At 37.9% G+C, this 24,984-nt stretch overlaps 1 protein-coding gene across 1 annotated transcript in view; it reads left to right on the forward strand.

Moving 5' to 3' along the window:
* LOC102687656 (solute carrier family 25 member 36-A) overlaps window positions 1-23,984 on the forward strand; it is a 29,542-nt gene extending 5,558 nt beyond the window's left edge. Inside the window, exons 2-7 of the mRNA XM_015360974.2 lie at window positions 2,441-2,611; window positions 3,800-3,877; window positions 9,173-9,273; window positions 16,418-16,484; window positions 18,388-18,677; window positions 18,993-23,984. Coding sequence (XP_015216460.2) covers window positions 2,441-2,611; window positions 3,800-3,877; window positions 9,173-9,273; window positions 16,418-16,484; window positions 18,388-18,677; window positions 18,993-19,186 — 901 coding nt within the window. The 3' untranslated portion in view covers window positions 19,187-23,984. The remainder of the gene's footprint in view (window positions 1-2,440; window positions 2,612-3,799; window positions 3,878-9,172; window positions 9,274-16,417; window positions 16,485-18,387; window positions 18,678-18,992) is intronic.
* The last annotated feature ends 1,000 nt before the right edge of the window (window positions 23,985-24,984 follow it).

The raw sequence follows: 24,984 nt of genomic DNA on the forward strand, positions 1-24,984 counted from the left end.
ACACTCGTGCAGAATAAAACTTATGATTCCTCATGTGTTCGTGGGTGGTGTATCCTCTGTTGATGGAAAAAGAGTGCGTTTTGAGTGCATGGTTCTGGAAATCTATATTGTCACTTCAGAGTCGTCGTAGCCTGAGCAACTGAAAAGAGGAGAGAGTTTTTAGTGTGTATATACCTCTTAGAACGTATATACCTCCTAGAATGCTTTTTTAGTAATAATAATAATTATTATAATTGCTAACACTTATATAGCGCTTTTTCTGGACACTCCACTCAAAGCGCTTTACAGGTAATGGGGACTCCCCTCCTCCACCACCAGTGTGCAGCCCCACCTGGATGATGCGACGGCAGCCATAGTGCGCCAGAACACTCACCACACATCAGCTATCAGTGGGGAGGAGAGCAGAGTAATGTAGCCAATTCATAGATGGGGATTATTAGGAGGCCATGATTGGTAAGGGCCAATGGGAAGTTACACCCCTACTCTTTTCGAGAAACGCCCTGGGATTTTTAATGACCACAGGGAGTCAGGACCTCGGTTTTATGTCTCATCCGAAGGACGGCGCCTGTTTACAGTATAGTGTCCCTGTCACTATACTGGGGCATTAGGACCCACACAGACCACAGGGTGAGCGCCCCCTGCTGGCCCCACTAACACCTCTTCCATTAGTAATACACTAATGTTAAGGAATGAAATGACCAAAATAAAACAATTAGCTGCTTGAAATGCCCTTTAGAAAGGTATAGCATCATTATCGTCATTTTCGGGGTTATGCACTCGGCTAATAATATCCAACAGGAAGCATAAAGTTGTTGAGCTAATTTTGTTTGCTTCCGTGCTGTGCTTTCACCTGATCTTACTGTTGACCCACACTGCCTGGAAGTGAAAGCTGTTACTGATTACCCAATGAAACCCTCATACATCAGTCACTGGTGAAAATGCAGCTATTGGGAACACGGCTGTGTTAGAGCCATGTTGACCTCTTTATGCGCTGGCTCTTAAAGCTCTCCTCTTAACTGGAACACAACCCTGGCATGGCTTAGAGGGACTGTATGTGTTTCCACCCCCATTCCTGTCCAAAACCAAAAAGGCCTTCATTGAAAAACACTAGATTCAGAAATAGACGTTCCAAAAAAAATATGGTTGGAACTGTCTATTTTTTATTTTTACTGTCGCACATGGAAAAGCTAGGTATTCCTGCTTCTCTTGACATTGTGCTGCAGGTAGAGTCCTCCTACATTGGTTTATTTATTCTTTATTTTAAGAACATGGTCTGTTTAGAAAGTATATCTTATTTTTTTCCCCTCTAAGCATTGCACATTTGCTTTTCTGGGTATGTTTTTTAAGGTTCTGTATTCCCCTAAGAGGACCCCCAGTGGTCAATGTAGATATTCAGGTCACACATTCTCCCTTGCTTCCCAGTCTTGGTCATGGTGACCTCACTTTTGGCTGATTTTTCAATCCAGCTGGACTGTTAGCTTAATTAAACTAACAATGTGATTGATAAGGCTTTATAATTTTCCCATAGCTGCAGTTCTCAAAGCACATTTTGAGAACTTTCAAGCGTCTTCTGTTTGCTCACAGCAGCTGAAAAGGGTCTAGTTGGATGTTAGATCAGGGGTTCAATTAAATTAAGTCTTTTAGCTAGAAGAGAAACCAGCAGACTCCTGGGCCACAGGGAACTGGTTTGGGAAGCCCTGGCATGGAGCTGTCACTTCTCAGGTTCCACAACTTTGCAGCGTGGATTAATAATGTAAACTAAGTGCTTTTTTTCAGTACTTCAGTGAAAGTGTTCTTTTCTTTCTCCCATTCTGGTATAATACGGGGCGTGTTCATCAGCAAGATGGAGCCCTTGTTAGGGGACACGTTGGTATTTGAACATAGCTGAAGGGAGTTAGTAATTCAACAAGATTCAGCTGGGGGTGTGCCCTCAAGAGCAAGCTGAATACTCGCCTGAAAAGGAGATCAAGACAGGCTGTCAGCGCAGGGCAGAGCAGGCATGAGATCACGTCTCCTGTTGCCATACCTGTAGGCACAGCAGTAAGAGTGTCCTGGCCATGGCAGTGAGAGCAGCGGGAGTGGGAGCTGCTGATCTCAGTGGCAGGAAAGAGCGAGCCTGCGATATTCGTGACAGACGAGAGGCTGCAGCTGTAGTTGCCCCACAAAGGGGAAAGAGCGAGAGCTGCCATCTCGGAGGGGAATGGGAAGCATAAATGTTTTCATGATTGTCTGCACCCTGGAAGGGGCTGGTAAGAGTGACCGTTCTCGAGGGGACTGTGGAGTGTAGAGAGATCTGTTTGTTTAAAGGGACAGTCTGTGTAAGAATGCAAGAACAGGGCTGGCCAAGGAACGTCCGCTGGGCAGGTGGATTATTGTGAGTGTGAGGCAATTGAATTTGTATTTTTTTGCAATAGAAGTGAAACTTTTTTTTTTATTCCAGGTGTGGGGGCACAGTCGGTGCCATCCTCACGTGTCCACTGGAAGTAGTGAAAACAAGGCTGCAGTCTTCCTCCGTGACTCTCTACATCTCTGAAGTCCAGCTCAGCACGGTCAATGGAGCCAGTGTCAACCGAGTGGCCCGCGTCTCTCCTGGACCTCTTCACTGCCTCAAGTAAATATCAGCAGCACAGCTTTCACAACTTGGTTTCTGTAACACCTGCCATACTCTCATTCCAAGTAAACTGCAGCTAATGCTCCACTCTGTATTTATATGGGTGGGAAAATGTTTTGCTGTATTCCACTCTTCCTCCGTTCGCCTCTCACTGGCTGGATTAAGGATCTCGTGCTCCTTACTTCATTTCACTGTAACTGATTTCTTTTTAAGAGTTGCTTACCAGGGGCTTTGTGTTCTGTTTGCAAACTGCAACAAAAATATTCTCCCCAAATATTTTGGGATTTATGCTTAAAGGACTGGAAACAAAGAGCAGCAGAAGAATAAATTATTAGCAGTCCTTTGACATTTCATTACTTGGTGCCTGGTTCAGAAAATGCAGAGGATGATTATTCTGATTCTGGTCTTTAGTATTGTCCTACGCATGTGAAAACTGTACCAATGGATTTTCTTCCTTGCTAATACAACACTTTGGTGTTAAAACAAACAGAATTCTATAATGTTATGACCCACTGCTAGTTGTCTCAGGTCAGAATGCATTTTTCATTTCTTCTATAGCATTGAAATCATGAGCTGGATTTTTTTTTTTGAAAACCCAAAGTTCTAAATTCTCAAATGTTTAGTCTCTTTATGTGAATTTTATATAAGTTTATCTTGTGGTAATATCTGTATTTGTTTTTTGGCTACATCACTTGGCTTGCCCTATAGCTATCCCAGTTGAAACTGATCTGCTGTGAAAATATAATTCTGTTATGCTGGTTTTATTCGCCCAAGGAAGTCTTTGCTGAAGCCTTGCTTGCTTTTTTGGATATTATTTTACATTTTACATCTTTTTTACATCTAAATAAAAATAGAGTAGTTTTGGGAGTCTAAAAAACCACCCATTAGGACATGTCTCAGACAAATAAACTGTTTATAGAAAGTGACTATAAATATAATATGAAATCTTTGTTGACTACAAAAATAATTTATAAACCACCTTTCCAGTAATCCGCTTGTAGAAGAACTCGCATACACAAAATTACCTACATCGTGTGACAGCTGAGAAGTGTTCAGACTGTTTGCACATTAACAGGCATATCTCCGATGTTCTATGCATGTTTTGTGGATTGCTAAACAGTATCTACCAGAAAGATACTTAATTTCTCTGTTTGTTGCAGTTCATTCTAAAAGTACCTGTTTTTTTAGGTTAATACTGGAAAAAGAAGGCCCTCGTTCTCTGTTCAGGGGTTTAGGACCTAATCTGGTTGGCGTGGCTCCTTCCAGGTATGTTTTTTCTGTCATTTGTGAAGATTTTGTATGCTTTTTATGTCTTCAGCCTGAAGAGATGTTGAAGAACATTTGCCTTGCTTATTTTTATTTTCAGTTCTATTTGAATCTAGTGTTAACAGCAGTATGTAGAAACAGCTTAGGGGTGGAATAAAGTTTGAGCTACTGAATATGAAAACAGGCCATTTGGGCAATCTAGCTTGTTCGGTCGTTAGGGATCAGAGGATCTCCTCCTGCCAAGCCAAGGTGTCATCTTTTACACCATGGCCTGTTGGCCTGTTCCTGACTCCCACGATGCTTTGTGTTAGATAAAGTGCCTTCTGCTTTCAGTTCTGAATGCATTGCCCCGTAGTTCCTACTTTCAGTGCTGATTCTGAAGAAGTCCAGTTGCTTGATTTGCTCCTTCCCTCGAGGATGTTGAATGCTTGAGTTAGGCCTCCTCATAGACCTCTCTGTTCATGACTAAAAGTGTTCACTTTTTTTAGCCTGTCAGTGTAGGCCATTCCTTTAAACCTGGGAATGTCTCTGTTTGAGCTTTTCTGGACTGATTCGTGAGCAACAATATGTGTTTGATGGACAACATTGTATACAGCCTTCTAAAATAAGTCTTTCTGGTGCATTTCAGTTTCATCATGACCGCCCTTGATTTAATCTGTAGATTTAAGCTATATACTGATGCTTTCCAAGTTTTAAATCTCTTACCTAGGGCATCCACAACATCCGTGCAATGTTAATAAATGCAAACGTATTCAGAATAATTTTATTGCAGCTATACAATTAAGTATATATTATATTTTCATTAGTGTTCCGACCACAGAACTTCCTTCTGAAATATTTTCCATAGAGATTGCTGTTTGATACTTTGAACTTTTTAGCAGAATGCGTTGTTGGTCTTTGTTTGCAACTGGCAGGGGGCTACAGCAGGTTGCCAATCCTAGATAGCCTCTGCACCCCATTTAGGGCAAGTCTCAGTAGGTAAGTGAAGTACAGTCTGTTTCGATTTGTTTTGAGGTTTCTTTGACGGTGCAAATATGCTAACAGGAACAGCCTTAAAAAATTGTCAACTTTTCTGATTAAAATAAAGAAGTTGTAACTCACTGTGTAGCTTCAGGTTACTCTTGTCATGACTAGTTAAACATGTTTGATTCTGTTTTTTCATTCGTTCAATTGCTAGACAGTGAGGATCATATAGACCTTATACCCATGTAAAATGGATGCTGTTTAAAAGTGACTGGCATCTTTTTTTACTATTTTTAGTTGCTTACAGTTAGTGTTTTAAGGGGAAAAGTACAAAAATGCATTCTAGTTTTTATAGGATTTTACAATATTTACAAGGAAGGTTAAAATTTAAACTATTATTTTTGTATTTTAACAGCACATATTTAAACTGCTGAAATTGGAGGTTCTACATTATGGTATAATCTTGAGGATTTCATGTAGAAATAGTTATTAAATAGTCATTAGACAGCTTGTCTTCAATCTTAGATTCTTTGCTTTTAGTAACAGTGTAAACAGAATGTTATGCAACTAAAACATAAAGACATGCAGTAGGCTTAAAGCTTTCTAAGCCGATAAGTGGAAATCCTTGTTTGAATAGGATTGGGCTTGATTGGACTAGAATTGCATAGCTAGTGTAGAGTGTGTGGTTGCTTGTTAAATTGCTAGTTCAAAGATTAATCATTACATTGCTAAGCTTGTGACAAGTACTTTGTTGATAATGGTAAGCAGTTAGGATTGGATAAAAGTGATTTTTACTTTAAGGTAATTTCACCTTTTAATACTGGTACAAGAGGGAAATGTAGTTCCACGTACTTTATCTTTTGTTCTTACTGCAATCTCTCATCTTTGATACAGTTCAAGAGTGGTGTTCAACAACTTCTTTTAAGACCAGGCATAGCTGTGTCTGACAACAGGTTTCTATTTAAGAAGCTTGAGGCTGTCTAGTGCTATAACTGATCTAAATCTTGCATGTTTCTCTTCTTGCTACATCATGTGTGAATACATTTGTGTTTTTAGAACTTCCGTTGCAGAATTGTGCACCGGAGGTGAACATTGCAGATTTTCTTAGGTGTGGAAAGTTATGATTTACTTTTTACAGGACATCCATTATCATCAGTTATAAATAAATTTATACTGAAACAAATCTGGTTTATGAATATCTTGTTGATGTAAAGTACAGCCATTGGATTCCCGTAGCTATGCGAGTTGTAAAGGCATTCATAACTCGGGCTTGGATGTTACTAAGGACAGATGAAAATTGGTCTTTAAGAGGCCATTTTAAATGCCTGAAATCATGCTTAATGTAATTATTCTTTATTTTAGATCTTAAGCACGGAATGAGTACAAACAGATTATTTAGTTAGGTGTCCAGTTGTAAAAGTGGGTAAGACGTTTTGTCAGACCCTTGCAAAGTGAGTGTTACAATTTAATATTTTTATTACTGTTCTAATAGTAGAATTGTTGTAACTCTGCCTTGAAATACTGTATTTTTTTTAGTCTAAAATAGTGATAATGTATTATTTTATATCAAACCTAATTTTTATTGCTTGTTTTGTAATAAACCGATTCATTTCTCCATTATAACACAATCCATTAATAACTAGTAATAAACTCAGGTATGCAGTATTTAATTAGTGCAGAATTTATTATACAGATTGAAAAAATTTATAACACACAACAAGTTCCCAATATATTGGGAACATTATATATTTTTGTAGCAGGTGCACTAACTGTTTATTACACAGACATGATGTGGGTAAATTCATTGTATGTGTTATGGTCTACTGTGAAAATTTGACAAGTAGTGTATACATGGCAACTTATAGAAACAATACATACTGTTCATCTCCGATGCACACTTTTCATCAGGGTGTGTATGCTGTCTTGTGGCATTCTGTTCCAGTAACTCTTAAAGAGCTTGGACAAGCATGTTCCTGTTAATTGGTTTTTGAATTCTTGCTCAGAAAAGTCTTGCCCAGTGGCTTTGCAAACTTAATTCAAGCTTGAAATAGTTCCTATTATGTGCATAAGAATAGCATCATCTGAATCACTTCAGCTGATTTAGTTCTTTAAACCTAGCTTGCTTGCCTCCTTTTCAGAGCGTTAAATCCAGTATAAATAGGTTACAACGATAAACCTTAAAATGCTTATGGTAATAGGTTAAAATAAACTGAATTGAGATGGGGAGGGTGTAGAATGATGTTTTAATTTTTAACTTTTTCTTAAAAAATACATTTGTTTCAGTGAGCTTCTTAAGACATAGGAGCTGTTTCACAAAGCAGGTTCAACAAAATCAGGATTTTCTCAAATTAGGCGGATTGAATTAACCCAGTGATAAACTGAAGGTTTTCTTTGGTTTCACAAAGGCAAACACTGCTTTCGGCTGTCTGTTTAAACCGAGTCATGCTTAAACAGACTGACTAACTACACCACACTTTAGTAGGTAGGAGAGTCGAGCACCGAATCCTTCATCAGCGCCAGCACAACCACGGTGAAAGAACATCCGTCTTAATCCAGTGACCATGAATTACGACTCCTTATGAAAAAACTGAGGAGATCAAAATCTTTTGTATAAGTGAGACACAATACTGTGTCTCACTACAGAAGCTAGAGAAGACAGCTGGTGAAGAAACGCCGATAAATGGAACATGAAAGTTAGCAATTGAAATTCGATTATCTCAAGAGAAGATTCCCTCTTTTGATTGGAAATGGTGATTGCTAGTTTTCAGCTTTTATGTAATCAGTGTTGATATTTTTTTAGACTTTAATTTTATTTTTTACCTGTACATTGACTGTGAATTGATTTCAGTTGACAAAATCAGCCTTGTTTTGCCTGTGGGGCATTAATGGGAATGCTTGTACAGTCCAGAGCATGGCACATCACTACATGTAACAGAAGTTAACATGTATAGCGGACAGAATTATATATGGAAAATCTTAACGGCTTTTTCATGAAACCTCTATTTGATGGTATTCACAATACTTTCCTTTTTGCACAGCACAGTGCCATTTTACCGAAATCCTCTGAGTCACAACAGAGTAAAAAAACTGCATCCGTCACAAGGGATCTCAGCCCTATGCGTGCTGGCCAATTTTTGTTAATGCTGAGCTATGATGAGCAGTATTAACAATGTATGGGCTTAAGAGATCGTGTATGTGAAGTATACCCTGTTAGCTGAAATGGTATCTTTTAAATTAAAGTTACCAGCAAACTCTAAGCTTTCATTCCCTCCGCAAAGTTCTAATGTCATCTGGATGCCTGAAGAATAGTGATGTCATTTTTGCAGGGGACTGGTTGGTCTGTGGGTTGAGCTCTTAACCAAAGTCAAGTTTAAATTAACCTCTTTTGCGCAGGTTAAGAAATGAGGATACAGGGTATCCTGTAGTAACTTAACCGGATACAATTCAATCATGTGTCATGAAACCAAAATCCAGACTCTTGTTGACATGCTTACTAAAGTTATCCGGTTAACTGAGTAACCTCGCTTTGTGAAACAGCCCCAGTCATACAGATGGTGCTGTTGCAGTTTTTAGAATAGTTTTTCTTGAAATATAAATTGAAATGCATGAGTTTAACTCATTGATGATTGTACCTGTCATGCCAACTCCTGTTGTTCCAAAAGAACAGTCTAGTGCAGTTCATCCACATCAAAGTGATGTTTCAGACTGAGCTGATGAGGCTAAGGCCAGGCTGTGTGATGTTTCTTTAATATATCCATATTACAGAACTGCCTGCGATGGCTCTGGATCTTCCCAGCATGCCTGTGTTGTAAGTTTTTGCTTCTTGTATGGGCTTGACTTCATCAACTGGAATTCATTTCAGCAGTCAAATGCTACAACGGCAGCTGAACACCCCTCCCCAGTCTTAGGCATAAACCAGAGAGAAAGCTTCATGTTTCTTTCACTATTTGAAGGTTTAGGTCGCTGTTCTTTTGTCTTTGTTGTTCATCCAGCATACCCCCTCTGAAAGCCGCTTTCTAGAATGTGCACAAGTTCATGGAAGTTCAGTTCATGCATCAGTACAGTACTTTGTATATTGGATATAATGCCAAAAACACTTTTGAGGTCCTAGACTGGAGACCTTTTGCTGTAGTGTATGCATTAGATTTTGGCTTTTATGACATGCACAGTAGACTCAGTTATTTAGTGAGTGATTGATTAAATATTTAACTCATTAGAGCATATGTACTAACTGAAGGTACATTTTTAGCAAGGACTGTATCATTTTGATCTCTTTTAAAAAAGAACAGTGCGGAGTGACCAATTAGCATCTTTATTGTATCCCCTCTACAGAGCTATATACTTTGCTGCTTACTCAAATGCAAAAGAGAAATTGAATGGTATTTTGGAGCCAGATTCAACCCAGGTGCACATGATTTCAGCTGGACTAGCAGGTAAGGGTCATTTTAACAGTTTTAATCCTAAATTTGTTTTGCAGTTTTAGGTTAAGACCGGCAGAAATAAGTAGAGAAAATGGAAGGGAAAATGATTTAAGATATCTTATCTTAAATGTTTAATTAGGGCACATGCCTGACTATTGATTATCTGTAATTGTAAATATAAATTTTATTTCTATGAAGAATAATAAATTAGTGATATGGTTAATATTAGAAATGGTGGCTATTTGATATTGCCTTGTGGGACGTTTTTTCTTTAATATAGCTTATTTATGTATAGCGCTATGTTTAGTTTGCTTTATTTCTACATTATGCGTTTCAGCATCTTGTGTATTAAATATTACTTTCAGTTTGGGGGTAACTAATAATACATTGGGATTGATAGAAAGCACAACCAGAAACTAAGGATATGAGTCTGCATATATGTTTTGAATTTATTTCACACTTCTTTGAGACATTTAATTTCTAAGAATGTCAACCTGTGTTGTAGCGATACCTCCAATATTCTTCAGTTGTAATTATATACTATTATATATATATACTGTCTCTTACTTGATATCTCTTACCTTTCCCAAAGCCAGTTTAGGAGCGCAAAACATGCAAGAGTCTGTTTAAAAAGAGAATATTTTGTATGTGACGTCAAACCAGTTTAGTTTTATTTTAGAAAGTAAATTGATATCCCCCTTGTTATTCACTTTTCTAATTGGAGGCAGCACTGCTCCCCAGGTTGAAAAACAAGTTACTGTAGGCACCAGTTTTTCTTATAGTTAAATATTGGCACAACTGCAAGATTCTGTTTACATGTGGTAGTGGTTTTCTTCATAGCACATACTGTTTTTCTTAAAGAATACAGTATAATAAAAGATAATGTACTTCTTCATATTATGTACATTTTGGCCAAGCCTTTGAAAGTACTTTCAGACCTTTTTGAATAGCATTAAGTGTCTTCTCAAAAATAGACTGTCAGAAGAAAGTTTTCTGTCTTCTGGTTTTCGTTTTTCTTTATTACACGTACAGTAATTTGTAGCCAGTACAATTCTACAAATAATTTGACTGAAGTGAAATTAAAATTAATAGTTCTACCTTTTGTATTTTTTTGTTCCTATTTTATGGTTCAGTGTTAGCACTGAGGTTGAAAAGGTTAGTAAGCCAGTAAACTGAATAACAATCGTTGTGGCATTTGCAATTTCTTCTGAAATCTTTAGAAATGGTCAATTATCCCAGATAACAGTACCGCTTTGCTCATATGAATACTTTACAGAAATACAGTATGTTGCTTTTGTGTTCTTTTAGTGATCCTTGTTACTTTTCAATACTGCAAGATTTCTATCCAACTTTGAATTTTGAAGTCATTCAAAAGGGTTTTGCAAGACACTGCTCTGTACAAGAAGAAAGTATGTTGCAAAACTGCCAACTTCTTTAGTTTTGGTTGTGCTTGAACGGAGCAGGTAAAAATTTAACTAATTGCTACTAAACAGTATGGCTTCACACTGTTTGTATGTAGTACAGATAAAACGCTAACATTTAGGCATGCAGCTGTGAAGCAGAGTTGATGACGGTGGATGGCCCCCGCTGATTGACATCTGAGGTAGCTAATTGATTTCTTCTAAAAGTTGTAATGTGCAGATTCATGACAGTCATGCAGCTTGCAGCTCTATTAACCTTTTATAATTACACAGTTGACACCTTAGATGCAGTAAGAACCTCTTTCGAGTTAAGGTAATGAACTATACACATTTTCTGGTCTCGAATGGAAAATGCTAACCTTGTCATTTCTGGGCACAGTAAGTGTTAATGATTAAGGAAAATTTCATTTATACACTTACGTAAGGGAAATGTTGAAAGCTGAAAATTAGTGTTACAAGGCAACATGTTGCAGGATCTAGGTGAAAAGTGAAAATCTCATACTTTTTTAATTTACAAGTTATATGGAGGAGATTTTAATTTATGTTCTGAAATCTTTCAATCTTAAATGTTTTCCCACTTAAACACTTTATTTCACTTTATTCCTTAGATCACTGAAGTCTATTGGCTATGAATTGTAAACATCCGTATGTCGCAAAAGATATGATTCATTTGATCAAATTCTGATGATAGTCAAATTATAGGCTTCATTCAAACAATTATTTTACCCCAGAAAGAAACTGAATAGCATTTATGGCAAATATAAGCACATAATCCAGTTAATTTTTTGTGATTCACAAACTGTACGTGCTTCAACCAAGCACGTCTTTCGTGGGAAATTCAGTAACATAGGGAAGATATCACATGGTCCTTGCACATGAAGAGTTTATTCATGGCAACGTGCAGTAACTGGGCAGAATCTAAGACACATTGAACAACTGGAAAGTCTCTCTGAGATGTGATGCCACAGTTCTCTCATAATAAAGTAAAACAAATCAAAGATCTACCATCATATATGTTGGACTTAGGCTATCCAGAATAAATGTGGATTTAGCTTATTCCCACCTTACTATAGCTACAATTACATGAAATATCACTGTTTATTCATTAAGGTGTTGCAAAGTGTTGACAATCATGGCACTAACAGTCAGTGAGATGCCTGTGGCTACACACTATCTCCAAATGCTTTGTAGTCCAGAGTATAGTTTGAGGCGGCAAGTCTAATGCAGTTGGTCAGGTGCTCATCTGTTGGGCTAGTGTGATACTTGGTTATGATGATTTTCATCTGTGAAAACGCCATCTCACAAAGATAGATCCAAAGAAGGCCTATACCTTAAGTGCACAGGATGAAAGGAATGGATACCTCTCGCTATTCACAAGCCCCCAAAAGTCCTTGTCTCTTGACCTGGCTTTCATTTCAAGGTCATTTTGTAGGTCAGTTATTTCCATGTCAACAACACTTGGCAACATGAAGCACTGTTGAAAATTTGCTGAAAGATCCTCAATCTCAGTGGCAAGAAAAGGGTTTGAGATGAACATGACAGTGTCTTCTATCTGGTTTAGCTCCTGAAACCTCCTATTAAACTCCTCTGCCAGTCTGTCCAGGTGGACACAGATTTCTTCAGGATGGAACGAGTCTTTGTCTGAGATGTTGCTCAGCATGTTGGCCAATTTCTGGAAGTGAGGTAGATTCCTGCTCTTTAACTGGGATGTCCACAGTGCAAGTTTCACTTCGAAGGCATTCACAGCACTGATCATGTGTAACACGTCTGTCTTTTCCCTGCAATTCAGGATTCAGCTCATTCAGTTTGGCAGTTAAGTCTGTTAGAAGTCCCAACTCGAGCAGCCATGTGTCATCTGACAACTCCCTGTATCCTTCATTACTTGACTTGAGAAAAGTCATAATCTCCAGCAGCAAATCAGTGAATCGCTGGAGCACCTTCACACGACTTAACCAGTGCACGTCAGCATGTAGAACACATCTCCATATTCAGCACAGTCGCATCAAGTAATGACTTAAACGGGTCGTGCTGAAGAGCTTTTGTGTGAATCAAATCTACAGTTTTGACTATGACGGTCACTGGAGAAATGCTGACTAGCACTTGCTGATGAATGACACAGTGATAAATGACAAAAGAGGGGAAAGCTGGATCTTTCCTACAAAGCGCAATGAAACCAGCATTCGGACCGCACATTGCCGGGGCCCCGTCTGTTGTGATTGTCACTAGTTTCTGAAGTGGAATATTTTTCTCAAGTATATGTGTTTCGAGTGCACGATATGTGTCCTCGCCTCTTGCCCTCTCTTTTAAAGGCAGAAGAGTGAGAAAGTCGCATCCATAAATGCCATGCGAGCGAACACGACAAGCTGAGCCGTGTCGGTCATATCCACAGATTCGTCAAATTGCAGAGAAAAGAATTCACAGAGATAATCTCTCAATACCTGCTGAGATACGTCTTCCGACAACGACTCCACTCTTCTTGCTGCAGTTGCAGCTCCTAGTGACATATTACTTCTAGCTGTTCTGATTTCATCTCTGTTTTTAAAGTCGAAGTAGCTATGATGAAAGTAGCAGCATAATGGGAGCCTGATTTTTCACAATCGACACTGCCAGTCGATCGACTGGTTGGCAACTACTGTTAGAGTATCCCAGCAGGTTTTTGCAATCTTCTTTGGATGTTGCGGAAATACCATCTGTGGACTTCTAAGATGTCATTTCAGTCATAACGTCAGCAATGGGGTACTTTTAAGAACGCCATGTGTACCGTGGTTTGGCACTGCACAGGTGAACCGGCTTCATACAACTCTGTAATCTTTTTTTCTTGTGGCACCTGCAGCACCCAGCACTTTCCCTAGCAACTGAAGAGTTTAGAGGTTACAAGAATGTGGTATTCTTGAATAACGAAACTGCTATTTACATTTACACCCCCTTTTGATGTTATCTTTCTTGGTCACTGTAACCTAAAGACTAGGTTACAGATTAGATTGTTGAGGAGCCCACACAATTTTAGAAGTGATTCTTCCATCATGGTTGTATTTATATTGTTGTACATTCTGCACATCAACAATATGCCCATTTGCCATTCTGTGCACTGTTTCTTTTTGGGGTACCCTATATATCCTGCTACTGGGAGACAAAGTGAGGAAGAAAAGAGAAATATAAGCATTGGCTGTCTCTCCAAACACAAAATTAACAGCTTGACGTTTTTAAAGTCTACTAACTATTAACCACCCAAAGTTACAGACACAGTAAAGTTGGATCTGAGTGTATGCCATTAACATAATTATTACTGTAATTCAAAACAAACTATCCTATGACCTATCGAATAGCTTGCTGCGAACAGTTTTTGCAATTGCCTTCTGCTCTTGGAAATTCTTCACAAATAAAATTTCTGTCCAGTGGAGCGCACTTAATAATAACCTTAGAGCTTAAAGTACTGCAGACAGGGCTTAATTTTACTGTATTAACAGTTTTCAAAGTCTCCTCAGAAAATCCTTGAATGTATGAGAAGCTGTCATTTTGCAATTAATTTTTCATACGGCCACATTTCATCAAGGTAACCTAGGCTTCCAGGATAGTACTTGGATATGTAAAAGGTCATTGGAAAAAGATGGTATATCTATACATCTCCAAGAGATGCGTATATAGAGCATTAATTCCACTTAATAATTAATATTGCATTTCACATTGAAAATGTTTGCAATTAGTGGTTTGTTACATGGCCAGAGGGCACTTCTCAGTAAGACTGAGAGGGATAAGTGTTGGAAAATTCTTATGCTGTACATAATGTCTGCTTTCACTCAATGGTGTTAAATCTGAGGGATAATTTTTGGTGTGTTCAGAATGTTTTTTTTGGGTAGGCAGGGTTGACAAGGTTAGCATTTCAACCGTCTTTTCTTGCACTGCTTGTCCGTTTTATATTTTGTTTTGTTTTTTTACCCTTATTTCCTCCCCATCTTCCCTTCCCGCTCCATGAGGTGGATGTAATAATGTATGACACCTTAGTGTTTGCTGCAGCTGGCAGAAGATCCAGTACTCGGCCTTTTTTTTAAAAAAAAAAAACATAAAACAAAACTTGCTCAATTTCCGATTGTCATCTGGGCAAGTTTTCTCTAGTAATTCAAAACCACGGCACAAAACCTCACAAAGGGGTAACGCAGGCCATCTTTAGTGGGGTTCACTGTTGCACGTTCATCTGAAAAAAAAAAGGTCACTGCTTGTCATTGTGGTACAGAAAAGCCTGTGTCTATTTTAGGCCTTTACTGTAGATTTCTCCCGCGAAAAGAGTGAGATCCTGTCATCTCATGCTCCCCATCCGCAGGTCACTTCCTGCAGCAATAAGGACTAGCTTTGTCCCCGTGAGTACTCACCAGAGCCTCTATTGCAGCCTGTAGTGTAAGAACCACGCTTTGCAGTTTGCTAGTAAAATTTTATACATGTACATGTTTGTGTCAATTGTAGCTTCTTTTTTTTATTATTTCAGAACTAGTATTGTGGTAGACACCTGTGCTGTTCAAAGCAGCTGGTCTTCTACTCTGTTGTCTGTGTGTTAGGGTTACTTACTTTACAGCCCAGAGGGAGATGGTAGAATTCACTTCCCACTCCAGGCGGCTTAAAGGACAACTCCTTTATGATGCAATATCTGCATTTTCTTGCTGATACTTTCCCCTAGCAGGTGAACAATTGCTGCAAGTATCCTTTCATAGAAAATATATATTTTTTAAACAAATCTGGAGGTTTGTAGCAAATGTTGGGAGAACACTCCTTTATTACCTTGGCACCACGAGTTGTTTTCTTCCAATAGCTTTTATTTTAGAGGGGCTCAGACGACTTCTCTAGTTTCTGTGATTTCTTAAAGCGCCTGTTCACATGTGCAGTTCCGCATGTGACAGGCTTTCCTGTAGGTTTAATTTCCATGGCAGTAATAGTCTTAGTACTGTGAATGAGTGGGTGCAAATGTATAAATTTCACCACCCTTGTGGATTTCATTAAGTATTCTAGAAGCAGTGGCCTAGAGCCTACATCATTTCTAAACACCAAAACCCTCTTTTATATTTGAATCCAACAAATATAGTTTTGTTTAAAGCAGAATGTGTTTTCCTATGTGAGCTGAAACATTAGGTTTCTCATCTTATTTACCCTATGTTTGTTTAGCTTAGACTCTAAGGCAAGTACATGTGAATGTCAGTGCCTAAATTGTAGTTTATAGGAACTCTACTGCTACATTTTTTCTGGAATGTCTGTGATATTATGCTTAACAACACATGGATTACACATTACAGTTATAAATATGCTTTTGTTTGTACTTTTTAAGCTGTATTTATGGCTTAGTGCCATTATATACAGTAACTCTTCAAAGTAATTTGTATTTTTCATAAGAAATGGGATAAGTACCCTTTTAGAAAGGGGTATTGTTAAGCACCCCTACATTTATTAATACATTTTATATGCTCTTTTTTGGCACAATGGTGTTGATAGCATTTCCGTACTGTTCTCTTAAACTTTGGGTAGCACAATTAAAATTCCTCTATACATACTATTGTAATAGTAATAAAGTTGTTTAACAAAAATCTTGTTTAATGCCATACCCATCATCATAAAAACAGCTTAAGGAGCTAAACAAAACATATCTTAAATACTGTAGATTATTAACTTATTTTTCGGAATATTTTTGCCCTTATTTTGTTCACTGTTGAATTGTGCCATCTCAAAACCTAAATGTTACCATTTTATTTCAGGGTTTACAGCAATTACAGCAACCAATCCCATCTGGCTTATAAAGACTCGCTTACAGCTGGATGCAAGGTAATAATAACAGTTCACATGAGTGAGAGATTAGTCTAAATGGTTCTGCATATGGACTACTGACAGATAACCAAGGTGTATGCTGTGTAAGAGAACTTCATGACTGAGTTAATACTAGCGGACTGAATTGCACTCTGCTGTTGAGACTCAGAAGCATGAGCAGTGGTGGGCACCGCTGTATTGAGTAACAGGTCATGGGGAAAGTAGGTCATGGGAGATGATATGTTCGTTGGGTAAACACAAAGCATAAAAACCAGTAAAACACCTTTCCTGAAGTGATTTATGAAATAAGAAAAAAAGGTAGACTAACGGCCACCCAAGGTTTTGACTCAAATTTCTTCTTATTTTGTTTTAATTAATTTGTAGCTTTCAGATATTAGGCTTCTAGGCCCAATAATTATAGTCTTTCAGAAAATAGGCTGCTAGGCAGTCACTGTATTTTTATTATGTTGTAGGGTTTAGTTTTATTTCTACTTTCTCAAATTGCTGGTGTTGAGAGGCGAGGCGTGGGAACTTCGTCCTGCACAGGTACACTGGGACAAACAAGCCGTTATATTTGTGACAAAGTGATTGTGTTTGATGCAGGACCTGATTTTTACCCTTGTATTTGAAACCACTTTCCTTAAAAACCACCCTACCAGATGACTGGAAACTTGCTAGACTTCAGTAAAGGACTTTTCTTGAGACCCCGCTGCTGTTCTTTTTCGGGGGCAGACTTTAGAACTAGTTTGGCTAAATGACTCCAACCTTTATGATTTTATAGGTAAACCAAATCGGCCACCTGACCACTATTTATTTTCTTTATTGTGGATATGTGGCCTGTAACACTACATTATTTATCTTCCTATGTAAACAAGTTTGGCCAGTTAACCCCAACATGGCTAGTATCAGAAGGATCAGGATGAGATTAATACCAGGCTGAAAGGTAGATTTTTTTTTTCAGTTTTTCAGCATGGAATTAATCACACCTTTACAGGCCCTCATATTGATGCAGCTCCACTTCACGCCTAGCATCTTACCAGCGAGCACACTGTTAACATGAGACTCTGTCTCCTTGCATAAACAGTACCAAGATGTCAAACCTCAAGCTGCCTCCTTTTATAACAAGCATTACATTGACTTAATAAAAAATACTCAGCAGATTTCTTGATAAATGAACACTGCTTTTGATCTACACATTATGCATTGCTGTGATAATTTTCTTGCCCACAGCGTGTCACCAGCTTGATGAAACGACCTCTTGCACAATTTGCTACCATTTAAGGACTATTTGGCCAGCTAACGTATAGGGTATTGTTCTAGAGACATTACATTTCATACTGAAATGGGTCTGCTACACTGTACTGCCCAACTGACCACTCTTCTTGTTGAAGATTTCCAGTGACATTGGAAATACTGCATTGATTGAATTGAAACTCAGCAGGTTATATTACAACCAGATATGCTTCAGAACTTTACCTTGTAGTTTGCAGTGATAACTTTAAATGTCCACATCACTGGTCACGTGCCCCTTTTCCAAGTTTCCATAGGAACTGTTTGGCCATATAAATTTAAAGTAGGTAGGCAATCATTTAGTAACAATTTAGTCACAAAATGCAAATTAGTGTTCCTGCTTCTAACAAGATGGCTTTGACCACTATTTTGTTCTGGTTGGTATACATCCTGCAGTAAAAGCTGCTTTTGTACAAAAGCTGTTTAGTAGCCGACTGTTTCCGAATGTGGTAGGTATCTTTCTAGTTTTCCCATAGTTACTTAATTTTCACCCACTAGTCCCTGATTTGCTAGGGAGCTTTTGGAACTGCCTGCAGCTATCAAATTTAGATTATTCAATACATAAACATGTTGCCTTGAGATATGCTGTTTTGTGTTCTGACTTTGTAATATCTTTTCTCTTTGGTTGCAGAAACCGGGGTGAAAGAAGAATGAGTGCATTTGAATGTATCAGAAAAGTCTATCAGTCAGATGGGATCAGAGGTTTTTACAGGGGCATGTCCGCTTCCTATGCAGGAATCTCTGAGACTGTCATTCACTTTGTAATTTATGAAAGTATTAAACGTAAATTACTGCAAAGTAAGACTGCTTCTAATATGGACGATGAGGATGAATCTGTGAAGGATGCATCTGATTTTGTTGGACTGATGTTGGCAGCAGCCACCTCAAAAACGTGTGCCACCTCCATAGCATATCCACATGGTAAGGACATACTTTGACCATAAATTACACTTCTATTTTATTACTTTTTTCAGTAACAGACCTTTTTTGTAATTTCTTGCCTCAGTGCAGGAGAGACGCTGCTTAACTATTCTTAAGTACATCAAACGTTAAAGTTGTCAAACATTACATTTGCTTCACAGCTCAAAAATAGACATTTTTGTTTTCAAGAATGTACATAGTGGCATGTTAATGAAATTCCATTTTATTGAATTTTAAATTATCCAGATATCCTGGCAACAGGGAGGAAAAGGACAGAATTCTTGTTTAATGCTTTTGCTATTTTGTTTTTTGCAGAAGTAATACGTACCAGACTACGAGAGGAGGGAACCAAGTACAGATCTTTCTTCCAGACTTTATCAATGGTTATGCGAGAAGAAGGATATAGAGCGCTTTATCGTGGACTCACCACACATTTGGTCAGACAGATTCCAAACACAGCTATTATGATGTCAACCTATGAGCTTGTCGTTTACCTGCTGAATGGATAAGAACCAACAAGAGACCAAGATAAAAGTTTGGAGACCAAAGGAAAAAGAGAGGACCAGGAATCGCCTAATCCTATTTGGTGTCAGGCAAGAATGGCAGGCTGGAAACTGGAAGTAAGGCTTATTAGCAGGAAGAGTATTAGACCAGTCCTGTGAAACCATGTCTTTCTCTCTGCCAAGGAGCAACTTCAGTAAAGCTTGTATAAAGAGGAATGTTTGAAACAAAAGAATAAAATCACATTTCCTATTACATACATTTCCTAATACATTTCCTTCTTCATATAAATGTGTGTAGGTAGTGGTCCCCTCCCTCTTCTGAAAGAGTGTGGTGAAACTTCAGTTGGATATGATGTGCTGCTGGGCAGTGGGATTGATTCACAAATGATCATTTTTAATACACATTTTAAACCTCATATTTTGTGGATCTGGGCTTGGTGTTGGTTTAAAGTTACCCTGAATAACCTTACACACCTGCGATTTCTGGTAGCAGATTTTTGTACAGTCTTAAGTGGGGAGATGAAAAATTTGAATTTAGCAGCACCTGTTCAGAAGTTGGGAGGCACAAGTAGTGTTGGATGTTTAAATGTACAAGACAGAAGGGAGGTTGCTTGTGTATTTGTGGTATTTGATTTTGACACTGTGGAGCAAAGCTGATAATTCAGAAATTATAACTCAGTTGTCTGTAATGTTTGGAAATAAACTTCGTTTCTTAGTACCATCAAAAGACATGGTAGGTTTTTACACTATGAATACTTGACTACGATATACCACATTTTAAATGCAGTCACACCAACTGTTTGTCACGCATGTGTCACAAATTAAAGCAAAGCATAATATTTACAATTGGGCTTATGCATATGATGGATAATGTGATTTTAAAGTGTTTGTTTCAAGCATTTCTTGTTAAGGCTGTATTATCCATTTTAGTAAGCAATATAGCTTGCACCCTAAGCTTTGAAAAGGTTTAGTACTTTCTGTGGCTTGCAAACTCAAGGAACTCACATTGAGTTTTCATCATAACATTTGACATCACTTTATGTTAACATTAATGTTCCACTCGGTAAAAGTGGTGATGACATAAATCTCTTTATTTTTAAGGTTAGAATACTGGATTCAGAATAAGCCTTAAATGATTTTGCTGCCAGTAAAATGGCGTATTTGTTAATGCTGTGTATGTTCTAGTGCATCAAGATTCCAATGCAGTGCATTTGTCATTGACAAACTGGTACTTGAAATCCATGTGATTAGTTTCTGAAGTGTTACTTTTTAAAATTTATATAAATGACTAAAAAGGTTAACTAAAGTGAATACTGTATACTGGATGCATAGGTAGGTTACAGTATCATGGAAAGGCCCTAAGTATATTAAGGTTTTATTTGATAATGTACATAACTGTAATTCTTTCAATTCACTAATAAGATTTTAAAATATTTTAAGATAGAAGTTCAACCTTTTACTCTTACCAAACCGAAAGTCACAGTTTCTGGCAGTACTTGAGATCATGGAGGTTTTCACATACCTTCAACTCTACATAGAACTGGGAAAATGGTAGGAAATATGTTTTTTTTTCCAATTTTCCGTGATGATAATGAAGTCTGATGCTCTTAGGCATTAATTTACTGCTCTCTAGCTTTGAACTAACAACAGTTGTCCATCTTGGTTACTTGAATGTAAGGTTTGATGAAGTTCAGCGGTGATGTTAATGCAAAGCAAGCCCATCAGCAAACTAAAAGTACTAAAAAATACATATAATCCTGTTATTTAAGGTTATTTGTTTTTTGTTAAAAGAACTTAAACATTTATCCATCTTTAAAGAATGACCATGTTCATGTGAATGGTGAAATCAGTCTATAGATGCCAACACACTGGGAAGTACACACTGTATGAGTTGCGCAGCTAGAGTTCTTCCCCCTTGGTAAATTGTGACCTTGCAATTTATGCAGTGGCTCCAGATTGGTTTCTTATGCACTTTTTGGCCTTTTTTGGCTTGATGATTTCTTTTGGTTTTTTTTAAGTCATTTATTATCAAGGAAAGTGTTAAGCAGTGGGAAATCCTGCTCAATGATTCCTTTGAAGATATTGTACAGTTCAGTTTACTGATTAGTGCAGGATATGTAAAAGTGTCATTTGGTTAGATTTGCTGATCCGTACATTTTACAGTAGCTTGCAGTTATTAAATCCTTAAAAAACATGCTGTTGTTTAATATTTAAGATGCGTTTAAAACTGTTGCAATATGGCATAGAATTTTGCATTTCTGTTTCTGCTGCTTTCCTCTCCCTTTTGTTTGTCACTTTTGATTTAATGACATGCTGACTTTGGACACCTACTTGATCAGCTGGTTTGAGTTCTGATTTCTTGACCACCTGTTTGTGTCATATCTGTTTTCCTATGATATTCAGCGTTCCTCTCCTTTCTGGATGTTATATTTGCATTCACATCTCCTTTTCATGGAAATAACCTTCCATGTTTAGCGTAATTGTACATATAGGTTTCCAATTTGCCTAGATAAGAATTGCAGTTCTGCTTTTGTCACTACAATGTATCCACTTCAGAAACTCCCTGGATTATCCTGGTAGACCTAATTTTGCAATAAGAGGTTGTAAAAACCAAAGGAAATTGGTGATTTTGAATGTATGTTCTCCTTAAAGGATTGTTGAGCTCTGTATTGTGAAGCTGTATTAAGATTCAGGTTTCTTGAGTGGCTTAACCTCTTGCCCAGGTGTCCAGGTTGAGCGCTCTAGTCATGGGTTCGAGCCTGGGCCATGTCGCCAGTCGACTGTGACCGCGGCACACGATGGCTACCAAGACCATGGTGGGATCAGTAAGGCAGGAAGTGCTTCTCGAAGTCGGTCCTGAAAGTCTAGAACGGGGCTGCGTAACCTATTAAAAGGCAAGTGTCTCAGACATGGGTGGACTGAAGAAATATGCCACCACTACATCATTTCCCCCATGTGAGGCTGTGGGGTTTGTAACCTTGAGCAGAGATGAAAGAATCCCAATTGGCAAACCCATTCCAGAAACTAGTTCTACTTTACTGTTTAGAAATAGTATTGAAGATCCTGTACTGTTTGTTTGCTTTATCATGTTTCACAGTGGTTGAGTGTCCTCCTCTCATTGGTTAGATTTCCTTTTTTTTGTTTTACCAAGCAAGCAATGTTAAAACTTGACGCCCGGACTGGATGTCTTCGAGCCACTCGAGTCCGAGGCCTCTCTAGTGACGTGACTTGGAGCATAGCATTGAACTCCCACATGTAATAACGCCAACAGCACAGGATCTTTATCTAAAGACACGTTCTTGGAAGTTTTGTGATGCGGTACTGACTGACCCTTTAATAATGTAGGAGGAAGTCATTTTCAAGAAGCCAAAACTATTGAAAACACAATAATGTTTTGTGCGGATTGATGTCTGCCATGGTTTACAACATCTTTTTTGAATTATTGGGACTTTTTCCTTTCTTTGGCTCTTCTGCTTTCATTTTCGAATGATGAAAGCACTTCTGAGTTACTGATACTCTGTTCAGGACCCTATGGCTTAAAACAAGGCATTGAGTGAATCATCTCCGATGTGCTTTTTTGGAATTTCCACCTTTTTCTGAAATGTCTTTACATTTTCTCGGTGACTTTGATGGGAAGGATTTGAAATAAGCAATGAGGACATGACCATGTTAAGAAATCTGTATAATCTAGGAAAGGCCTATACAAATGTTTTAGTGTCGCGTTTCTTAGTTACTGCAGAACGGACTCATTCAGCCAGAAATGATGGTCTATACTTTCTTTTGGCATCTGTGGTCTCTCAGATGTTTTTAGCATTCTATTTCTGTTCTGTAAAAGTGAAATATACTCCAGAATTATAGAGGCAAATGCAAATATGATTTCAGACAGATTGTGCTCAATTCTTGTGCAGGCTTTTCTTTTTCTTACAGTTTTGGGAGGCTTCCATGAATTGTATTAAGTAGTGATTGCATTTGTAACTCTGCCATTCTATAGCTATTAGTTTACTCAATGGTGATAATTTGTACAGTTGTAGAATACAGCAGTAGGATAATTTATGCAAGTGGGTCTTTTTACATCATTTTAGCCCTAAATCCAGGACTGTGACTACTAATTTTCTGAAACAGGTAACCAATGCTGGAAGTATGTACAGTAGATAATGGGAACTAAGCATTTCTTGTGCAGTATTGTCAAAACAATAGTGGGTAGTAAGACTAATTAAAACAAACAATTCTAGTTGTAGTTTCATCAGGCTCAATATTTAAATCTTTTGCAGGCCTACATTTGGTTACTCTCATTGATCTGTGAAGGACAATTTATTTGACCTATAACTGATGTTTTGCTGCTAAACATGCTGAAGTACTACAATTTACGAGCACAAATGGGTGCAGATGTAAGTCACAGGGTGCATTAAATTCCTTTGTTTAATGGGGGAGGTACCTGACCTATAAAGCAGGCTGTGAAAAGGCCTTATAACATATGTGACAGTCCTGGATCTCGCTGTGTGTTTTACCATTGTTAAACTGGGTACTAGTCTGTTTTCTGTACTATTTGTACTCTATAATAATGTCTGGTTGGAAAAAGCCTCTTGTATCCAGAAGGTGGTGCTACACTGCTTGTTGGATAACACTACTAGAAATTCCCTAGTCAGCCTGTGATGCATATGTGTAATTCTACCCTTAACAGTGTTTTTATTTTTGTTTTGTTTTTGAGCCTGAAAAAAAGAGGTGGCTAATTGGCCAATTCAGTGCCCCACTATGCATTATCATACCTCCTTTTGTACAAAAAATAAAAAATAATGCAAACCAATTGATTGCAGTGTATTTGTTTTGCTTTGGTTCTTTTTTTCTTCAAATGTTTAAGTGACCTAAACGCTAGCCTGAAAGTAAAGGATTTACTGCTACAAAAGTTAAGTTAAAAGAAAGTGTGGTAAATGTGTATAATACTCATGAACATTGATCTTTTAAATTAGTTATTCAGTAATATCTACACAGTTGAAACCGCACAACCATTACTTAATAGAGTAAGTAGTAGTTTTTACACGTTTTGCAAGTTTAACTTCAAGCCAAAATCTGCTATACTTCAGACTTCATTGTGGGTGTAGTTATTAGAATTGCTCTTAAATATATGAAACTGGATCTCTAACCATATAGTAAGTCTATTGACTTATAAGGGTGACTTTTATCCTGGCTATCATACATTCTCAAACATTCACTGAGGGTTTTTAGCAACACCACATATTGCATTGTTGCCATTAAATAGTTCAGACCTCTGTAACGTCACAAGATATGTAAAGTGTTGGAAGCAGGGACGTTCGTCTCCTGTACGCAGTTGATCATTTTTTAATCCATGTTCTCAGTTATGCCCACTTGATGGCAGTATAGAGCACGTCACAGTTTTAACACGGGGAACTGCGAAAGTTTGGATGAGCTATACGCTCTACCTTTCTATTTCATCCTCGTGTTGAAATCGACGTTCTGTTTAATTATGAACCGTTATGCATTCTGCTGACAAATATAGCCTTTCTATAACCCAGGAAAAGAACTGGAAACTGGCAGAAGTTATATGTTCTGACTGCAGGTGCTCCCTTTTTTTTAGGTAATTTGTAGCTGATTTATTCCCTCCAAGATCACTTCTTTCACGGCAGATGAAATGAGCAGCTGGTGATGAGAAGGCAGCTGATTTTCAATTTCTTTCTTTCTTATGAGAAAGCTGACGTGCAAATGCATTTCCTTGGCTTCTCTGCTTGAAGTTTGACTATTAAATGGAATGATTTTTGACTCCAAAGGGCCTAGGTATAGCATGTCAT

Source organism: Lepisosteus oculatus, chromosome 13, assembly GCF_040954835.1.
Source record: "Lepisosteus oculatus isolate fLepOcu1 chromosome 13, fLepOcu1.hap2, whole genome shotgun sequence".
Taxonomy (NCBI): Eukaryota; Metazoa; Chordata; class Actinopteri; order Semionotiformes; family Lepisosteidae; genus Lepisosteus; species Lepisosteus oculatus.